The sequence below is a fragment of the Lonchura striata genome, chromosome Z, assembly GCF_050655825.1.
Source record: "Lonchura striata isolate lonStrDom1 chromosome Z, ASM5065582v1, whole genome shotgun sequence".
NCBI lineage: Eukaryota > Metazoa > Chordata > Aves > Passeriformes > Estrildidae > Lonchura > Lonchura striata.
Window position 1 is genome coordinate 48,147,855 of NC_140740.1, and position 18,664 is coordinate 48,166,518.

General features: G+C 43.4%; 2 protein-coding genes across 11 annotated transcripts in view; one reads left to right on the forward strand and one right to left on the reverse strand.

The window, feature by feature from the left end:
- The first annotated feature begins 484 nt into the window (after positions 1–484).
- PMAIP1 (phorbol-12-myristate-13-acetate-induced protein 1) lies at positions 485–7,932 on the forward strand. The gene is made up of 2 exons (XM_021554674.3): positions 485–3,099; positions 3,415–7,932. Exons 1-2 carry the CDS (start codon positions 3,048–3,050, stop codon positions 3,612–3,614), a joined length of 252 nt encoding a protein of 83 aa, XP_021410349.1. The 5' UTR covers positions 485–3,047; the 3' UTR covers positions 3,615–7,932.
- A 3,519-nt stretch (positions 7,933–11,451) lies between these two features.
- The window catches only part of PDZD2 (PDZ domain containing 2), a 201,078-nt gene continuing 193,865 nt past the window's right edge, over positions 11,452–18,664 (reverse strand). For all 10 annotated transcript variants that reach the window (XM_085567090.1, XM_085567089.1, XM_085567091.1 and 7 more), the window contains 2 exons: positions 17,041–17,175; positions 11,452–15,653 (listed from right to left, as the gene is read on the reverse strand). In XM_085567090.1, the coding sequence (XP_085423216.1) occupies positions 15,487–15,653; positions 17,041–17,175 (302 nt within the window). In that variant the 3' untranslated portion in view covers positions 11,452–15,486. The remainder of the gene's footprint in view (positions 15,654–17,040; positions 17,176–18,664) is intronic.

The window sequence follows — 18,664 nt, forward strand, 5'->3', positions numbered from 1 at the left end:
TGTACCCTTTTTTTTAACCTTTTATCCTTCTGTATTATCTTGTATCCTTTATTACATATTATCTTGTTTTTATTTATCTTTTTCACTACTTTAAAATAAAGAATATAAATTAATGCTCTCAACTCAACCATCCCACTAGTTTATGCACTGATAGGAAAGAATCTCTCCCCCACAGACTCAAAAGAAGCGCCCATCTCTTTGTGTGGCTGCAGGGGTATAGACAGAAGCTGCCCTTTAAGCTTATCTCCCTTCAGGGTGAGGAAGTGTTGCTGAGCAGGACAGGATTGATTGAGGTTAATTTGGTTTTGGCTTTACTTAATGAAGAGTAATTTAAATAATTTGCCAAGGATGTAATCTGTCTCCAGATTCACAAAGAAGAACAAGCCATAAGTCATAAATGGCTCTGTCTAAACATGCAAAATAAATGTGCAAAGTCACACACACATGCCAGTGGCATAAGAGACCAGTATGACCTCATGGCTTGAGTTTGTGGGTGCTTTGCCTGCACTGGGCTCTGCTGAGCACCGAGTAGGGCAGGAGGGGCATGTGGGGTGCCCTTTAGTAAGATGGCAGTCTCAGTTAGGCCCTAGCCCCTTGTGATGACATTCTGGAGCGGCTTCCATGATTTGTGGAGCAGCTCTTGGAGTGAGGCTATGAGATGCAGCCCTAGGCATCACATGCTGCAGACCACTACACCTCCTTCACGAGGTATGACACATCATGCAAACATCCTCCTGACCTGTTTACCTGCCTTGCCATCTCCTAAAACCCAACAAACTTGTTTTGAAGACATAGTTTCTTATGTAACAGGAATGCCTGAAAAAGGCCAGTTCTGCCTGAACAGGGCTGAGTTACTAACAGGCATGTTCATACAGCTGAAGGGACCCCAAACATATCGGGTCAAGGAAATTAGCCCACACGCCTTATAGGTTATATACCAGCTGAGAGACAAAGGCAATGCATCCTCAAAAACATTAGAAACTTTTCTGTGGCCAACCTAAGCTGCTCTGACACCAGGTCACGATCTGGCAGGGTGCACTGTGTGGTGCTGACAGAGCTGGTTTACTGCTTTGGGAAGGGCCTTGCAAAAGCTTCATCCAGCTATAGCTTTAATTTAGATGTCTCACCCTGAGAAATGTCTTGTCTGTGAGCTTGTATCACTGCCCCTCCCACATGCCAGCCCTGCAGCACCACTGTGCCAGATGCCTCCTGTCAGCACCAAGGGGCTGAGGTTTCCTACACAGGGAGAGAAATCAGCCATGTTTCAAGATGTTTTTCCATCATTCTGGGAAATAGCAGGGAAAAGGCTGTCTGCACTGTGCTGGTGAATGCTTCCCCTTTTAATGGAACTTCAAAGTCACCAGCATTTCTACACACTTGACTTCAGAGGTTTCTACCCCATAAAATGGAGCCTCTTAACATCCTGTTATGGGTCCGTATTACACTATGACATTTTAAGTTTTGTTTTGATGGGAGAGGTAGTAATTTACTGACTTTCAGCCATAAATCAGTTCTTTGTTATGTCTGACCCATCTGTGCTTTCTTTGCATCAAGCAGTTTTCATTTTCCCCTAAAAGCAGAAGTCCGTGGCATGTGTCACAACATGAAATATCAACTCTCTCAGAGACAGGAGGCAGATGAGTGATCCACGTATCACTGGCAGCTCTCCCAACATTCTGCAACAATCACAAAGACATGAGCGTGACTTTGTTCCAGCTCTTGTTTCCTGCAAAAAACACCATCTAAAATTACAGCAGCCACAGGTAAGTGTGCCCTGTCATGTGTCAGCCAGAACCATGCCATGCAGACCCTGCACTGCAACAGGAAATATCCAGCAGTGCGGGGGAGTGGCCCCCAAGCTGTTGCAAGTGGTACATGGAGATTGTTTCTCCATGGCTGGTGTGAGTGCAAGGTCACTATCACTTTGAATAAAAGTAAGGCTTAGAGAATTGGGGTTACTCAGCTTGGTAAAAAGGAGGCTCTGGGAATGCTTTATTGCAGACTTTCAGTATCTGGAGGGGGGCCTATAAGAAAAACTGGGACAGACATTTCAGAAGGAGCTTTTGCAATAGGACAAAGAGTCATGATTTAAACTAGGGGTGCATTGATTAGGTTAACTATAAGGAAGAAGTTTTTTATTTGTATGGTGAAGGTTGCCCAGAGAAGTGGCGGATTTTCCATCCTGGGAAACATCCAAGGTCAGGTTGAATGGGGCTTAGAGCAACCTGATCTATGTGACAATCTTTCTGCCGTTGTGGCTACAAGCAGCAAAATACAGGGGGACTGATCTAGAAAACCTTCAAGAAGTCTCTTCCAAATAAAGCTATTCTATGCTTCTATGATAATAACACACTCTGTTTCTTCTGCTTGTCCAAGCACTCTCCATCTCTCCACTTCTTCCTCCTCAGCATCATCATTGCAACCCTGTCCACGTTCCCTGGACCACCACCATTACAAGCGCAGCCCACCCTCCCATTTCTCTTTGCCTAGAGCAAGCCCAGCTCGCCCTTCTGCCTCTTTGTGCCCTGATGATACAAACCGCACTGTTCATCTCCCCTGACCCACCACAAACCCACCCCACGCCTCCATCCCCTTTTCGCTTAGCAGTCCCCATCCCTCCACCTCTGTTCCGCGCACAGCCCATCCTCCCGCTCCGCACACCGCACTGCTCCAGCCCTTTCCGGGCCGGCAGCGTGGGCGGTGTCCCGGCCGCGGCCCCGCGCCGCCCGGGCACGCCGCCGCCTGCCCGCCGGGCGCGGGGGGCGGGATCCCCGCGCCTTTTCGCTACGTCAGGACGGAGGGAAATCCCCGCTGGACTCGCACCGCGCTTTTAGCGCCGCGCTCCGCCCCCGTGCCAGCACAACGCTGCTGCCACCGGCCCGAGAGCAACCTGTGCGCTCCGTGCCCCGCCGAATCGAGCCTGAGCTCTCCGCGTCCCGCCGGGCCTGGGCGCCCCGTGCCCCGCCGAATCGAGCCTAGGCTCCCCGTGCCGAGTCTCGCCGAGCCCCGGCGCTCCGTGCCCCGCCGATCCTCGTCCCGCCGACGCGATGATGCCTGGCCGGACCCCGCGCAAAACCGCGCCGCCAGCCGCTCCTGCAGGTACCGGAGGGGAAAGGAAAGGCGGGGGACGGGACGGCATGGGATGGGACAGGGACAGGGACAGGGACAGAGACACACCGTCCTGCTCCCGGGCGCTGCTGCCCGGCTCCAGCACCGGCTGGGCGGCCAGCGCCTGGCGCGGCGGCGGACGCTCGTTTGGAGGCGAGAGGGATGCAGCTGCTGCTCCCAGTGAGTGGGGGCAGAGAGGGTGCGGGATGGGGTGTGCTTCATGATGAGTAAAAGGTAAAAAAATTGGACATAAAGTGGCGTACTCTGGGGGTCCCTTTAAAGCGGTATCCACGCGCGTTTCCGCAGGGCGCGAGGCGGCGGTGGAGTGCGCCCTGGAGCTGACCCGCATCGGCGACAGGTGGGACTTGCGGCAGAGGCTCCTGAACCTGCTCGCCAAGCTCTTCTGCCCCGGGACGTGGGCTGCCCGCGGACACGGCGAGCGGAACGCAGGAGGACCTTGGCTTTGCGGATTTGGAAGAAGAGGCTCCACAGACATTGGGAGATGAAGAAACTTCAAATGTCGCTGCACTGTATTTACCTGACTGCAGCTGCTGAGGATGGCTATCACGTGTTTTCTCTGAAGAATGTTACAGCAATACTGGCATATGAATGCCAGATGGGAAGAAAAAGATAACAATGGGCAGAGCCTCTAAACTGTGCTGTGGTGACTTCGGGCAAGCTGGTGACATGGGGAGATTTGGGACAAGACTGAACTTGCCCTTCACCATGGTCTGAGAACACCTTCAGGAACCCAGTTTCCCCAGTCACCCTCTGGTCCTCATGTCCCATAGCCATGTTTCACCGAGGAGTTCAGCCCACCTCCAGGATGAAATAAAAAAAAGTGTCAGTCTGTTGGAACTTCGGATCACACACCACACAGGAAAAGCCAGTTGCTGGATCTTTGACTGTTCCTCTTCTCTAAAGTGTGGATCCTGCTGGACAGGGATCAAGTGGTGTTCAAATTTATTCAAATTATTAAAATTTATTGAAGACAATCACTATCTTTATTGAAAGGTTTTTTGTTACAGGATGTTGTTTTGCAGACTAAAAGTTGTAATTCTACGAATCAACAGTGTTGCATAATTCTAGTCTATAGTATAAATATATAGGATAAGTTTATATATATAGTATGTATACATAAAATATAAATGTGTGCACTGCTAGTGCATGTCATGAGTATTTAATAGAGCTATTAATTGAAAGCTGTTTGTTTAATCTCAAAACACAGTATGAAAAAATGTTCAAAACATGACAAAACTCAATATTAAAAGGTATTACATAAACAAAAAAAGGATAATATTTTCTGATGATAAAGGAAATAAATCATGCTTCAGAGAGGGAATCATATTTTGGCATAATATATGTATCTGAATATATATAACACAAACACAGATACATAGGTAATTGTGGAAGGGTTCTTTCAATATTACAAAGAATTTCTTGATAACAGTACAATTCTGCTGTGTCTTTATAAGTAACAAAATAGCTTCAATAGAAGTAGATCCTAAAGTTGAATCGCAAGTTTTGCTGAGAATGTTATTTATTCAAAGAAGGTAACTACCTTCTCTTTGAAGAAATAATAGCAATAGAATTGAGCATTTGAGTAGTCCAAGAAAGTAACCTTAGATTTTTGAATGTTTAATTATACTTAAGGACAAAGGTTCTTCCTTGTACTTTATTTCCATTTCATTTCATTGACTTCTCATCTCAGTTCCAGAATGGTGGAGCTGTGGCAGCATATCCAGTGGATGGTTACATGGGAATGACCCATCTCACTGAGGGGATATTACGTTTGGCTGGCTTCGGAGGAGCTGAATTAAACACATTGGTTACTGTCAGGACAAACAGTAACTTTTCTAGTCAATTCTTGTTAGGCTCCATCCTAAACAATATTTTTCATGGGTCCAAGATACCAAGAAAAAGGCTGAAGCTGTTTCATAGCTACCTCTAAGGTCACTGGTAAGAGTTACTTCTCTTAACTACCCTTGTATGTGAGCACATTTGCATTTGATAAGGCTGTATAGTTACAGTTTGTTATTTGTGTCTATTCAAATTATGTGTCTTCTCCTGTCTTGTGGTGAATTCTTGTTTGTATTTATAATTTATTTTTCTGTTATATCTTCTTAATCTGCCTTTGCAAAATTGTCATTACGTAACTCTGGCCACTCTCACAACCAGCTGTGCAGGGGCTGTCATGTATTGACACTGACTTCTGTCACTCAGCAGAAGCTGACTGACTTTGCCTTCTTTCCAAATGGAAGACTTAGCTCCATCCATCCCAGTGGTGTTACAGAGAGATTTGCTGTTGGTTTGAGCCTTGTGCATGGTTCCCTTCCCCTCTAAGCTAGCCAGTTCCTTTTCAGGGAGAACACAGTATTTCAAAAATAGTTGTTATTTATCTTATACTGCAAAGCAGTGCATTTTCCTGACATGTACATAGGTGAGTTTTTCAGGTAATAAAAAGTAAAGGCAAAGAGTTTCAGACCAGCAGAACACCAGCTCCCAAGCTAGCACTGCATCCAGCTGGGCAAAACTTCATCAAAGACAGCTTCAGCTTCATAAGAAGGGTTGCAGTTGTGTATCCTCCACTTGGTGGAGTCTTGGAATCTTCATCAAGGACACCGAACAATGACCATGACTGTCTGGAACTCTGAGAATAATTCAGCATTAGCATTCACATTAGTAGCTGAAAAGTATGTGAATAAAACTGTTATGTTCAATGAATGCTACTTCCAAGGTCAACAGGAAACGAGGTGTGGATTTGTAGAACCCACTCTGTTCTTCAGGCTGTAGCACATATAAATATTACAAAAAAAAGTACACTCATACATGAATTGTCATGGGGATATCCAAGTTTACTGTTAGCATAGTATTTGTCTGCCTAGTTATGCAAAGACTATTTGGATTTTTGAAATGTTTTAGGTGTTTCTGTGCATTGTTAAGAATGGCAGTGTTCAACAGGAACTCAGGAAAAAGGCACAGATGCAAGACATCAGTGCCAGTATATGACCAAGTGCTTGCTGATGTCCATCCTAGATTTCTTTTGTTACTTCTGCAAAGGATCTGCTTTATGACTTTATCAACATGAATTTGTTTTCCGTAAGGCCTGTTCTGGATGTGTGCCAAATGTGTTGCTGTATGCCTCATGCATGTATGTCTTGAATTCTTGCTAAGATAATAAATATGAAGTGTTTACAAGAAAAATGAGTCACAAAGGTTGCTATCACTTGGGTTTTATTTTGTGGATTGTGAAAGCATGATTGTATTATGCAAATTCCGTCAATGCTTCCATGTCAACAGGGCAAAAGCAGGAGAGCAAGAGCAAAGTGCCAGCAGGTATGTTTTGGTGGATTAGGCTTTGCCTTCTGCCTTTAAGAGGAAAATAACTACAACCATGACCCTGAACTTCAAAATGATACACCTATTCTAGTATTTTTTGTTAACTACTGGCTGCAGAATATTTGGGTGGTATTGGGGGCCTATTATTTCTACCAGAGTAGCTGCAGCTTTGTAAAGGAGTACTCTTTGTAAAGGATAGACATCCAAATTAAGGGTTTTGTCTAAGATCCAGACAGAAAGGAATACAGCATTTTGTCAGGCAAAGTTTTACTTTCTCCACAGTTCAAAGCTGGAGTTTAGGAAGACTGGGAAATGAAACTGCTTATCACAAGGGAACAGCAGAGGAATAGTGCAGAGCACATTCTTCTTCCCTACTGCTGGGACCCAAAGATGTGTCCATGCAGAGGAGAGCCTGAGGTCCTCCCCTGCTATGCCAAGCACATCAGCAGGCTCCCTGCTCACTCACTGTACTGCTTTTTTTCAGCTTCACAGGCAAGGAACACCATCCCTGTAGCTCATAATCCCAATGCAAAGGGGATTAAGAATTTCTGGGCCAAAGGGTCTTGTTTCTAAAAACCAGGAAAAAAAAAAACAAAAATCAAAGAGATGCAACTCCCTGTTCTTTCCCACTTAGTCACCAGCAGAAGCCTGGAAGAGTTTTACTTTAGAGGGCATCAGTGAAGTGGTCCTGAGAAGGTCCTTCAGGATGCTACTGTAGGTGCTGCACAGAGGTCTGTTTTTGCAAAGTTTCACCAGCAAATCATTCTTGTGTGACTCATCAGACTTGTGAAAACATTCAGACACTCTCACCTGCTTCCCACTGGAGGCTGGCCCCTCTCCAGCCCTCCAGAGCAGTGTCCAGTCACCTACATAGCATGATGCTTGTGGCCTGCTCCTTCCTAAAGGATGGGGGGGGAAAATCCTATCACTGGGGCATGGCATTGCAATCTAAATGCACTTGACTCACCCACAAGCATCTGATATCAAAAAAGCAAAACAAACCCACCTAGTGAAGCAAACCGACGGAGCTGCCACCCTAAAACACTCTCCATTTACCAAAGCATCTGGCTGGACAAGTGCAGCCCTGGGTCATGTTTGCACCGTGGTTCCTAGGTGAAAACCTGCCTGGTCCCCTCAGCCAGCTCATGCCTTCATACCTGAGACTGGATGCACAAGTGGTATTTCCCAAACAAAGTGCCAGACAAGGAGATACTTCCTCTTCCCCTCACGGGATGTTTTTGTAAATCAGCTGAAAAACAATGTCTCATATGCTGCTCATTATTTTTAGTAGACACTGCTGTATGGGATTAAGTTTAATCACTTTCCTCCCATCAACATAAGAGGGTGTGAGGGCACGATGTGCATCCATGAAGGCATAAGGAGGCTGGACAGGAAGAGCTGGGCATATAATGTTGCCTTTCATTCTGGCAGGGTTTCCCCTGAAGCAGGTGACTGTCTGATGGTGGGACTGTCAGTGAGCAATAGTCCCAAAAGCTGTTACAGGTGTAAACAAGGGTCCTCACCCAAGTGCGTCAGGACACTGTCTGGCCCATGTAATAAATAGGCCACACCAAGGCAGCCCTGCCTTCTCACGCATGAGCTCTTTGCAATGCAATTCTCACCAGCCCTCTGAAAGCATGGATGTTGGTGTTGGTGTCACTTCTTCAGCAACAGGAGATATCCCATGAAATGGCAGTGACCACAAATAAAACAGTTTCAGCCATTCATCTTCAGCCATTTCATCTTTGGTGGCCTTGGTGTCATTCCCTCATCCCCATGGAAGTACGGTGGGAGCGCCACGAGGTTCGGAGGCTCAGCTCCTTAATGACATGGTCATCACTTGAAGGAGCAAGGAACCTTTTTGTAGTGGACAGGCCAGCTTGCAAATCTCAGAAAAAGAAATGACTTTCAGCAGCACCCCCAAATAAGGCCAGTAATAGGATGCTGGCACTTCCTCTCTCAGCTCCTGGTTCCAAGCTGGGATCCCTGCATGGCAGATTTTAAAGGCAGCATTCTGCTTCCACCTTCCCCTCTGTGCTCCTGACAGGGATGTGACAAAGCTGCAACAAAGGCTGGATGCCACAGTCATGTCTGCCCTACTTGGGATCAGGAATTAGGGAGGCAATTTTTGACAAGAGCAGGTGGACACTGGACATTACCCAGCACCACTGTAGCACATCAAGGAAATTGCTTTGGTATGTAGGGAAAAATCCAAGGAATTTCAGCATCAGGTAACTTGTTCGTTCAGTGCAATGATATTAGACTGATTCAGCCACAGAGGGGTGAGGCCAGCACATATGCAACTATCAGTGGAAATGCAGGAAATTCTGCATTTAATATTGACTAACATCATAAAATACCCTGACTGACACAAAATTTCCTTCTAGTCACAGCTTTACACTCTATGGGATGGAAGGGCATCTCCTTGTTTTAGGGCATGATGTTTATTTGCATGAAATGTTCTTTTTTATCATCATTAAAAGTGAGTGTTTTTTATAGGAAAACGACTTAGTTATTGCAATCATTATTAATTAGTGAAGTATTTTAGCTGCGCTAAGTGCTTTAATAAACATGGATACATAAAAGAGGAAGTAATGACTGGCTTTCCCTATAAACAGAGTCCAAAACAGGCTTTTACTAAAGGCTGATGGAGACTGTCTGGTTTCAGCCATGCTCCTGAGAAGAAGAAACACTTCATTTAACAGAAGTGGTAGGGAATCAGTCCTAGATAATGCAGATCATTCGTTCCTCAGGCATCTGTCGGTATGAGGCTGCTGGACACAGGAAGAAGGGGCTGCAAAAGCAGTTACACAACCCCGTATTGCATAGAAAGGAAAAAATCCAGCATGCAAATTCCAGACTAAAAATCTCTCAGCACCAGGCAAGAAAGCATGAGCCAGGGACTGGCAGCACAGAGGCATCAGGGTGGACATGCCAGCTGTGCAGCCATGGCTGGCTCTGTGGCTGACCCTGCATGGCCATGGGCACCAAAGTACAGCCCAGGGCCATGGTCTGGGAAGTTTTACTTGTAATTGCAGTGATGTGCTGCCCTATGGCAATGCTCTTGTGTTCATGGGTGCCATACCCAGCCACCACCTGCCCTGCTCCTGGCCAGCCACAGACTCCAGGGTGGCCTGTGGGAACCTTCTCCCCAAGGGTCCTCCTTCATAGCATCCCTGCTTGAGGACAGTGACCAATAGCTTCTAGTCAAATGTGGTAAAGTGGCATTTTTGATACATTCCTGGAATCAGAGATGAAGAAAGAGACATACCAGAATCACAGACCCTATTCAAATTTCATTCAGGGATGCCAAAAGGGAGCAGGAGAGCAGCAAAGCTGCAAAAAAAAGAGAAATGAAATGGGACTTTTTAGGTAAAATCATGCTTTAAGTTCCTCATTTTCCCATACCCTAAGGCTTTCACAACTGAGAGAAGTAAAAATTTTCTAGTACTTCAAATGTCTTGGTGGCTCAATGAAGTCACATGTACTAATCCATTTACAGGTAAGTTCATTGTGTCTTTTTGCTTTTGTATTCCTCTTTACTTAGCTACTGACTGTGGCAGTTAAGATTTCAATTAAAGATACTAAAGACTAATCTGACAAGAGGCAGGGTGCTTGGAGGTTTGAGCCCTTCTAACCCCACCTGAAGCCATGTGTTGGAGAAATCAGGACAGACAGGAGGATAGGATAAGGGGGGGATCAGTGAAAGAGAGGAGAGGAGCTTGGTTGGCACAGCGCTGGTGACAGCAGAGGGGAGCAGAAAGGCAAAGGAAAGGAAAACCATCCCACAGTTTCCCATCCATCTCCTTCCCAGTCTGCTTGTTTTGTGCCTTGCACAGTCTCACTACACAACAGCGTAAACTCTGCAGCATCCCTCATCATCATGGCTGTGTGCAAGGGAGAGGGATGGGGGGAAAAAAGGGTCCCAAGGCAAATGGAAAACTGGTATACCACAAAGCTCCTCCTCTTCCCCTCCAGCCCAGGAAAGAGTCCACGTGCCCAGAGGGCAGGCTGGGAGCCAGCCACACTGGCCTTTCCCACAGGATGAGTCAGCAGTAGCTGTGGGCTTATTCCTCCTCACGTGGCTTGCTTGCTTGGACCCTCACAGCATGGCACCTGGAGAAGGAAACTGAAAGCAAACACAGTGGCTTCTGGGGCACAAACCTGGGGGTGAGGGAAATGCCCGCTGCACCACTGGCATAGGAGAGCAAATGCCTTCCTTCCCTTCACACAAAACCCCACCTGGCCCTTTTGGGCAGCACTGTGCACAGGAGGAGAAATGAAGCTTGCCAGGCCTGGCACAAGATGCAGGCGAGTGCCATGGGTACACCAGGGAAAGGTCAGGAGTGCCCTGTGCCATGTGGGAGTGCTGCTTCAAGTGCCTAACCCACCAGGCAAACAAAGAGCAATGCACACAAGCCCGTAGTGCAGATATAAACACTCCAACTCGCCAGGCCCTGCCTCCAGCCCAGGCTTCCCTGCAGTGACCAGCTGATGTGTCCGTGTGCTGCCAGGCATACCATTTTGGGCACCTCTGGCATTCCACACATCAGAGCAGCTGAGAGGAGAGCTTTCTAGGCTGGCTCATATTTCCATGAGGAAAGCTTCCTTTGGTCTGCTGTGCAGTGACTGTGAAGTGACTTGTGTCTAAAAGAGTGGCCCACTTGGTGCAAACCTCCCCAGACAGGAGGCTGTGGTCTCCACCTCCCACTATGAGCTCTACTTCAGCTCCACTGCATCCACAGAGAGTTTCCAGTGCAGTCTATTCCACCAGCAAACTGTGGCTTTGAAGGGAATTTTATCCCCAGAGTAGGTGGGAAACTAGAACAAATAACAGGTTAGGCCTAGCCTTATATTTTAAGAGGGCACTATTTTAGTTCTAGCTTAGATGCTCACCCAGATAGCATTTACAGTCTTTGCTCTCCCTGACATCCTTGTCCCTGTGATGCCAGTTCCAACTGTGGACCAGACAGACTGGCATAACAAATCAAATATCTAGAAGAGTACTAAGGATACAATTTATTTTCAAAATCACTAAAAAACCCAAGCAAAACAGTTTATGGCAATACAGATTGACATAGAAGAGACAGAAATAAAAAAATGTACAATCTATTTCATGTTATTGCACTGACTTTTTTATAATATACAAGGCCTATTAAACAGTTTTAATTAAAAGAAGTTTTATTTATATAAATAAAAGTGTAAATATACAATATCATACAATAAGTGTATCAGACTAACACACAAAATCTACCTACAGTGGGATCCCCATTTTTCTCATGAGCTAGTCTACTCTTCATCAATATTTTCACTTGTACATTTACATAACCTAAACATAGAAACAGGTAAACATTCCCATCTGGGAACACTTCCTTCAGAATTTGACAAGAACCACTGCAGAACATTTATCAGGGTTAATTTTAAGTGAGGGTCATTGGGAAATATGAATCACTTAACAGTTTCTTAATATTTATCTATTCTTCTATTTTTATTTTTTTTTAGTGAGAAAATGATCAAATGTTTTTCCCTCCCTAATCTCAGAGTTTTCAATACAAATGCAGATCCTAGAGAAGCTGGAAAGAGCTTCCAGGTACAGAAGGTTGCAGAATATGCAATGGCAGCATCTCACTGCTCTCATATCCATGATGTGCACCTTCAGCTGCCCCAGGCCTGGATACACCAAAACTCTAAATCTTCTCCATCTAGGAGCAAACTCCCCTTGTCTGCAATGACTTCATCTCCCTGGTGAAGAAGTGCATAATTTCATCTTGATTTTTTGGTCTTCTAGGATGCAGCTGCCAAGTCTCTGCTCTCCTAGAATTTGGCCAACACTCCAGCAGGGTGAAGAATCACCACATGCAAACAGCAAGGCCAAAAATGGTTGTGATCCTACTGAACACTGATGAACTAATGCAACGTCCTCCATCATTTTAGTGCGACCAGGCTCTCAGAAAAATAATATTTACTTCGCCAGGTGTGTATAACCAAAAATTTACTACATCTGTTTGGTCTAACCATTTTGTCTGTAATAAAGCAGACACCTATACTGCATAAATCCTGGAGCTTTTTCAGGGCATGTCACCCCAAGAGAGATGTCAGGAAATGCTACTGTAATCATACCAACATCAGTGAAGATGCTGTTCTTTCATAAGGAAAAAAACCAAAAAGGTATTTTCAGGAGCAGAAACAACCAGGGCTAAATACAATTCTTCTGCTTGCTCTAATGTTAGTAGAGAAGTGTTATATTTCTACCCATAGTAACAATTATCAGATTTAAAACATTAAACCTATCTTTTAAATTATAGCCACTACTGAATCACACACAAAAATCCCCATTTCTGTTTGCTGTTACTCAGCCAACACTTATCTACGTGCATGTAAAATAAAATACTGAACAGTATCTGATTACTGAAAAAAAGCCTTCTAAATCACTCACAATGAACAGTACCTGCAAATAAGCATCTGAAAAAACCACCACGTATCATCTTAAGACACCTCAAATTAACTTTAATTTACGAAACTAAGACTTTACCTTTGAGCTCACACCGGTTTAGGAGTGAGGGAGACATATGCCCCCCTGCAATGGAACCTTCAGAATTCTAGACTGTGGACTGAAAGAAATGTCATTGCCTAAAACACAACTGTGATTTACCACATTAAAGTAGCAAAAAGTCAGTACTGCACTGCACGTATTATACGTATACAGGTATGCATTCACTACGCTGCATTAAATTCCACATGCATTTTATGTATCTATTATACACTCTATTACAGTCGGATTTTGGTCATTCCTGAACAAGGCCTCACCATTCAGCTGTCCCTGCTGAATTATTTCTCCTGTTTTTCAGCAAATATGCAGGGGTAACCTCTTCTATCCCACCACAGGCCTGGAATCAGTGTGGTCCTCCAGCCCTAAGAGCTGCATACTCCTGAAGCCTCTCCCACCATGGAGGTGACTGGAGGCATGGACCATCCCGACAGAGTGGCTGAGCTTTGGGTTCACAGCGGACCCAACTCCACAGTCATCTCACAGCATTGAACCTGATTTAGTTTCAGTAGAAATCCTGCAGGCAAAGGAGCTGTAGGACTACATACATACAGTATTGCCTTTCCTGTAACCAAAAGCTGCATCTCTCCCTGGATTCACATGCTAATACATCACTGAAAAAGAATTAAACATATTTATTCATTTTTAGGCAAACATTGCACGGCTTTTCTATTCATCTGGTCTCAGGTTGCCTTGCAGAACTGAATTTTCTTCTGCTCATAATGAGCTGCAGTCTAATGAAGCTGTCACAGAGATGAACCCAAGTGAGTGCTCCACTAACCTGGAAGCAATTGCTTCAAGCACTGTTGAATAAATGTAAATAAACCGAACTACAGTATGATCTTGGGGAAGGGCCAAGTGACAAGCCCAGACCTTTTTGTAACAGCTACGCAGTGTCTTGGCTTACTGAAAACAGAGGCAGCACTTCAGACTTGGACTGGTTCCAGGCCGAGGACTCTTCACCCTGGGCATGTTGGCTGCAAGCAGTCTCCAGCCTAAATGTGATGTACAACCTGAGTACTGTGGAACAAACAACTTGTTCTCAGCTGATAAGGACACTGGCCCATTTCCTCCTATATGCATTTTATGTTGTTTAGCTATCCCAGATGTAGGAAGAGAAATAACAGAGTCTAATCTCTTGCACCCATACACTCTCCTCCCAGCACAGCAGACTAAGCAGCATGGCTCACTACTGATACCTCTTCTGTGAATAGAGGTGACAAAATCTAAACTAGGCTCCTGTGGCACTGCAACCCTTTCTCTTTTGCTGTACCCAACACCATGGTTTCTCCCATCTACACAGTTTTCAGTTTCACCACCCAGAACCCTCAGTATCAGCCCAGTCCTGACACAGCTGGGGGTACTTGCATCATCCACACACATCATCAACCCACTGTCACACAAGGAAAAATAAATACTGGACAGGAGAAAACAAAGAAGACCAATTAAAAGCCACCACAAATATGGCCAGCTCAGATTTAATCTGTTATAATCCCCATTTTTAGATCACCACTTTTCAGTTTGAGTCTTTCAAGTTGGGCAGCCTTAAACCTCTTGAAGATTAATAAAAGCAGCCGAACCTGCAGACATTCTTAGTGGTCACTGAAGTCTGTGGGATCTGTAAGTGCTCAGCACCTAAAATTATCCCCCTTTAAAAAATATATATATTTTAAAGGTGCCTAACATTAGAAGCCTAAATTTGAAAATTCAGACCCCAGTTTTTTATCACCCCCATTTTAATCATAACTAACAACTCAGTATACACCTTGGTGGACAATCACCTATTATTGGGACATGATTTTCTTACAGATTTCTACCACATTAAAATCAAATGCTTTCAGATACAAGTTGCACCTCGAATTAGATTCAGTTGGGTGGATGCTGAGTTAGTTCATTAGTTTTAAGAGGACTTTTCAGCTTTGCAATAGAATTCTTGTATTTTAGCCATACAAGTTGTGCAAAATTATACTCTTTTGTCATGCACTTTTAGCAAAACTGCACTTAGAAGAATAAAGTGAGATTGTTCCAGACATTCTCTTATTACAACAAAAAAAAGGACCAAACCCTAAGGAAGCGTCCTTAAGTCTTATTACAGCTAAGTGATATAGTATAGTCTAAAACCCACCCTTGTCAACAGGATGGCAACCAACAAGTTCTACTACCAACACTCTGCAAGATACTAAAAATATCAGGGACAGGCACAGTGTTATTTATCTCAGTCAAAATACTTTAAATCAAACCCAGGAGAAGTCTTGAAGTTCCAATAAAACTGCCACATAATACAAAATTGTCTCTAACTTTTGTATTCCTTCATCCCCAGTCATTAGGTGAGATCTTTGAAGCTCATCACACGCTTGTTTAGTGGTTCTCCAAGGCTCTTAGCACCTCTCTGTAAAGCATTAAGACACTTCTGTGTGGCTTTATAAACAAAGAGCTTTTAGACAGTTATAAATGGTTTGTCTTAGCAAGTGTGATTAAATGTAGTGCTTCCATCATACTGCAGTTCTGTGTTTTCTGATTAGCAATTGAACAGGCCCCTCTGGCACAGATTTAATGATGTTCCAGGCATCGTAATGCATGAGCCCAATTAATGACTTCCCACTAACAGCAAGAATTTCATCTCCAGTTTCTATGTTTCCAGACTGCTCCGCAGCACCACCTAGAAGCAAAAGTGGGAGAAAGTCAGTATTAAAAGAAAAAGAAGTGAGCCCACAAAAATCTGACTTCCATTGGGATGAAATAAATAATTTTTTCCAACTTAATCCAATTTCAATCCAAGTTGCTAATGTTCACCTCAGCTCTATCAAGCTACCCCATGCCACATCTCACAGAAAAGGTTATTTTAACCAAGACAAAGCCTTGTTCTCAGAAAAGGTGTCTGGTTTTGAAGGAACCAACATAAGTGTATGAAATATGCTGAATGTTACTTCTGTAGCTGTAAGAATCCCTGGTTGATAAAATAACCATGAAGGTTGTATGTAGCATAGATGTACTTTCTCAACTTCAACAGGGTAATAGGCAGATAATGCAGCAGACTGTAAAACCTGGCATAACCACTGATCAAACACTGAATCAAAAACTGATAGCAAACTTTGAACAAACATGACTCATAGAAAGTTTCTAGAAAAGAGGCATACCCTTCACTGCTGATGAAAATATGATTTCTGTAATGATAATTAAACTAACATGAGACATCACAGGAAGGGGAAAAGGACTTTATGGAAGGATGTAAATTAATGAGTTTAAAAACTAAACATGCCCTTTACCCTAAGAAGCACTTTCTAGAGAGGGGAAAAACACACACACACAGACAAACTGACAAGCAATTCAGTAAATATGTGTTTGATTTTTTATCTTGATGAGGGAATAAATCACTGAAAAGTAATTCTGTAAAAATGCTGTGCACATGTAGATTCATCCAGAGTTTCAGTTGCCTTTAGAAATGGCCTTATTTTTCACTAAACTGACACGTGACATATGGAAGTCACAGCATAGTTTTGGGACTTGTTTCTTTCTATGTATGGTTCGTGTAAGTTTAACTACCTGCTGACAAACAAAGCACCCATGACTGGCAGCTTCTGACTACAAATATTCCATATTCTTAGGAAAACCTAATATTAACATTTAAAAATAAAACAATATGACAAAAATATGGTAAAATTCATAATTGAGCATAATGCAGGATGGTGCTTCAGTACCATGCTGATTATATGCACTATGCATTTCTTAGAAAAGAGAACTGGATAAGGCATGAATGTCTCAGACCCCTATACAGATGATTGCTGCTGTAGTCTAATGTCTAGAATAGTGGACAGACCCATACTTAGTAAAGCAGATTGCTCCACATTTACTAGCAGATGCAATTCCTAGCCATTGCCAGGAGAGTTTTTCTTTTAATGACCACTTTGGGCTAGTAAGTGGCAATAAATGAGAGCCACAAAACACACCCTTGCTTCAAAAAAATGCTGAGTACAGTAATTGAAATGTCTATACAATGCACAGACAAAAGGAAAACTGGGATAACATCCACTGCATGCATGTAGTACCTTTAAATATCCTTTTTACAAGCAAGGGCTGATCTCCAGCAATAGAAGCTTTTCCACCATCGAGACTGAATCCCAAACCAGCAGAGGTTTTCAATAATTCAACACAGATTACATCATTCATGTCCAAGTTTGGATCTGCAATTGAACATGCACAGCACCTTGTTATGCAGGTAACAGTAAACAGCAAGTTGTGTTTGGTTGGCTTTTGCTTTCGGTGCACTGACAGGACAATTCAGACAATTCAGTTATTCAGACTAGGACATGCCACAAAGTTTCTTTAAAGGGAATGTACTCTATTTTAGCTGTGAATGGGAGACAGTACAAAACGCATTTACACACAAGGACATTTTTGTTTTACACGTTCAACAAAAACCTGCCAAGGCATTTTTTGAGCAAAATTATAGCTAGCAAATTTAGCAAATACTCTAAATATCAACAAAATAACTGAAAAATTACAAAAACAGGGAGTGGAGAACATTTATTTTTCATTTATTTGCTCCCTTTGCTTATTAAATGAACTGTATCTTTTTAAGTAACAGGACTGAATGAAATGTTTAATTAAGCAAACATGTTCTAATCTCTTAAGCAAAAATTTGTAATCACTTACTAGAGTGAAAAATAGTTTCTGGTCTCCTATCTGTATATTTAATTATAATTAACTGTAGTTGTACGTAGCAGTCCTACATAGCAGATATTTCTGAAGTGCAGTATTGCTGTAGCTGACTTAAAACATTATTTTGTTTAGGAGGAAATAAATCTGCAGTTTTGGAAAACAGGATCCTCTTTGCCTTGTGTGAATGTAATAATTATGTAGTCTACGTTATCACAAATTACTGCTACTGTTATCTTGGACAACCTTAAACGTTATCTAAACGTCTGGCGATGTCCTTTGCCTGGAAGGGTGGAAAAACGTTCTGAATGACTCAACACTGTTTTGTTTGTGAGATAGTGTTGCCCCCTAGTGCCTGGACCCAGCAGATATTCTGCATTTGTCAGGGTGCAGGACGTAGGGAGTTTAGGGCAGAGAGGAATTCTGAAGTATTACACCGATTATATCCATGGGAACAATTCCAGGAAGGCTGATCCATTAATTAACAGAGTACTTTTTTACTTTTTTTTTTTTTAAGCTGTGTTACAAAGTCGTATCATAAAACCCAGTGTAAGCATAAAACAAAAGAAACTGAGAAGAAAAAAAAATCCCTGTGAGAACAGTAATTATTACATCCAACAGACTAAAAAGATTTGAGTGGCAGCTCCATGTCCTTGTTTTGGAGTGGACAGAGCTGAGTGCCTGGTGTTGCCCTGGAGGGGGAAGGGGGAAGCCCCTGGTCATCCTCTGCTCCTAAGCGGCACCATTCAGATAGGTGCTGAAGGGGTTTGGGTCTTAAATCTCAAAAAAAAATTCAGACATCTCTTCTCAGGTGCAGACTTTACACCAAAATGTTTTCTTGTTCCTGAACAGGAACCTAATATTCCAGTAATACCTCTCCACTTAAACCATTTGTCCCTACTTTCCAATGGATTGGCTGACTTCAATAGGCTTACTTCCATTTACTGCAACATAAAAATAATTTTTTCTATGTTTCTAGTAGAAACAGTAGGAAATCTGCTTTTACAAAGAACA

Coding starts and splice junctions, on each gene's coding strand:
- PMAIP1 (XM_021554674.3), top strand. CDS start 3,048: ATGATGCCTGGCCGGACCCCGCGCAAAACCGCGCCGCCAGCCGCTCCT. Junction 3,100..3,414: donor GCCGCCAGCCGCTCCTGCAG/GTACCGGAGGGG, acceptor GCGTTTCCGCAG/GGCGCGAGGCGGCGGTGGAG.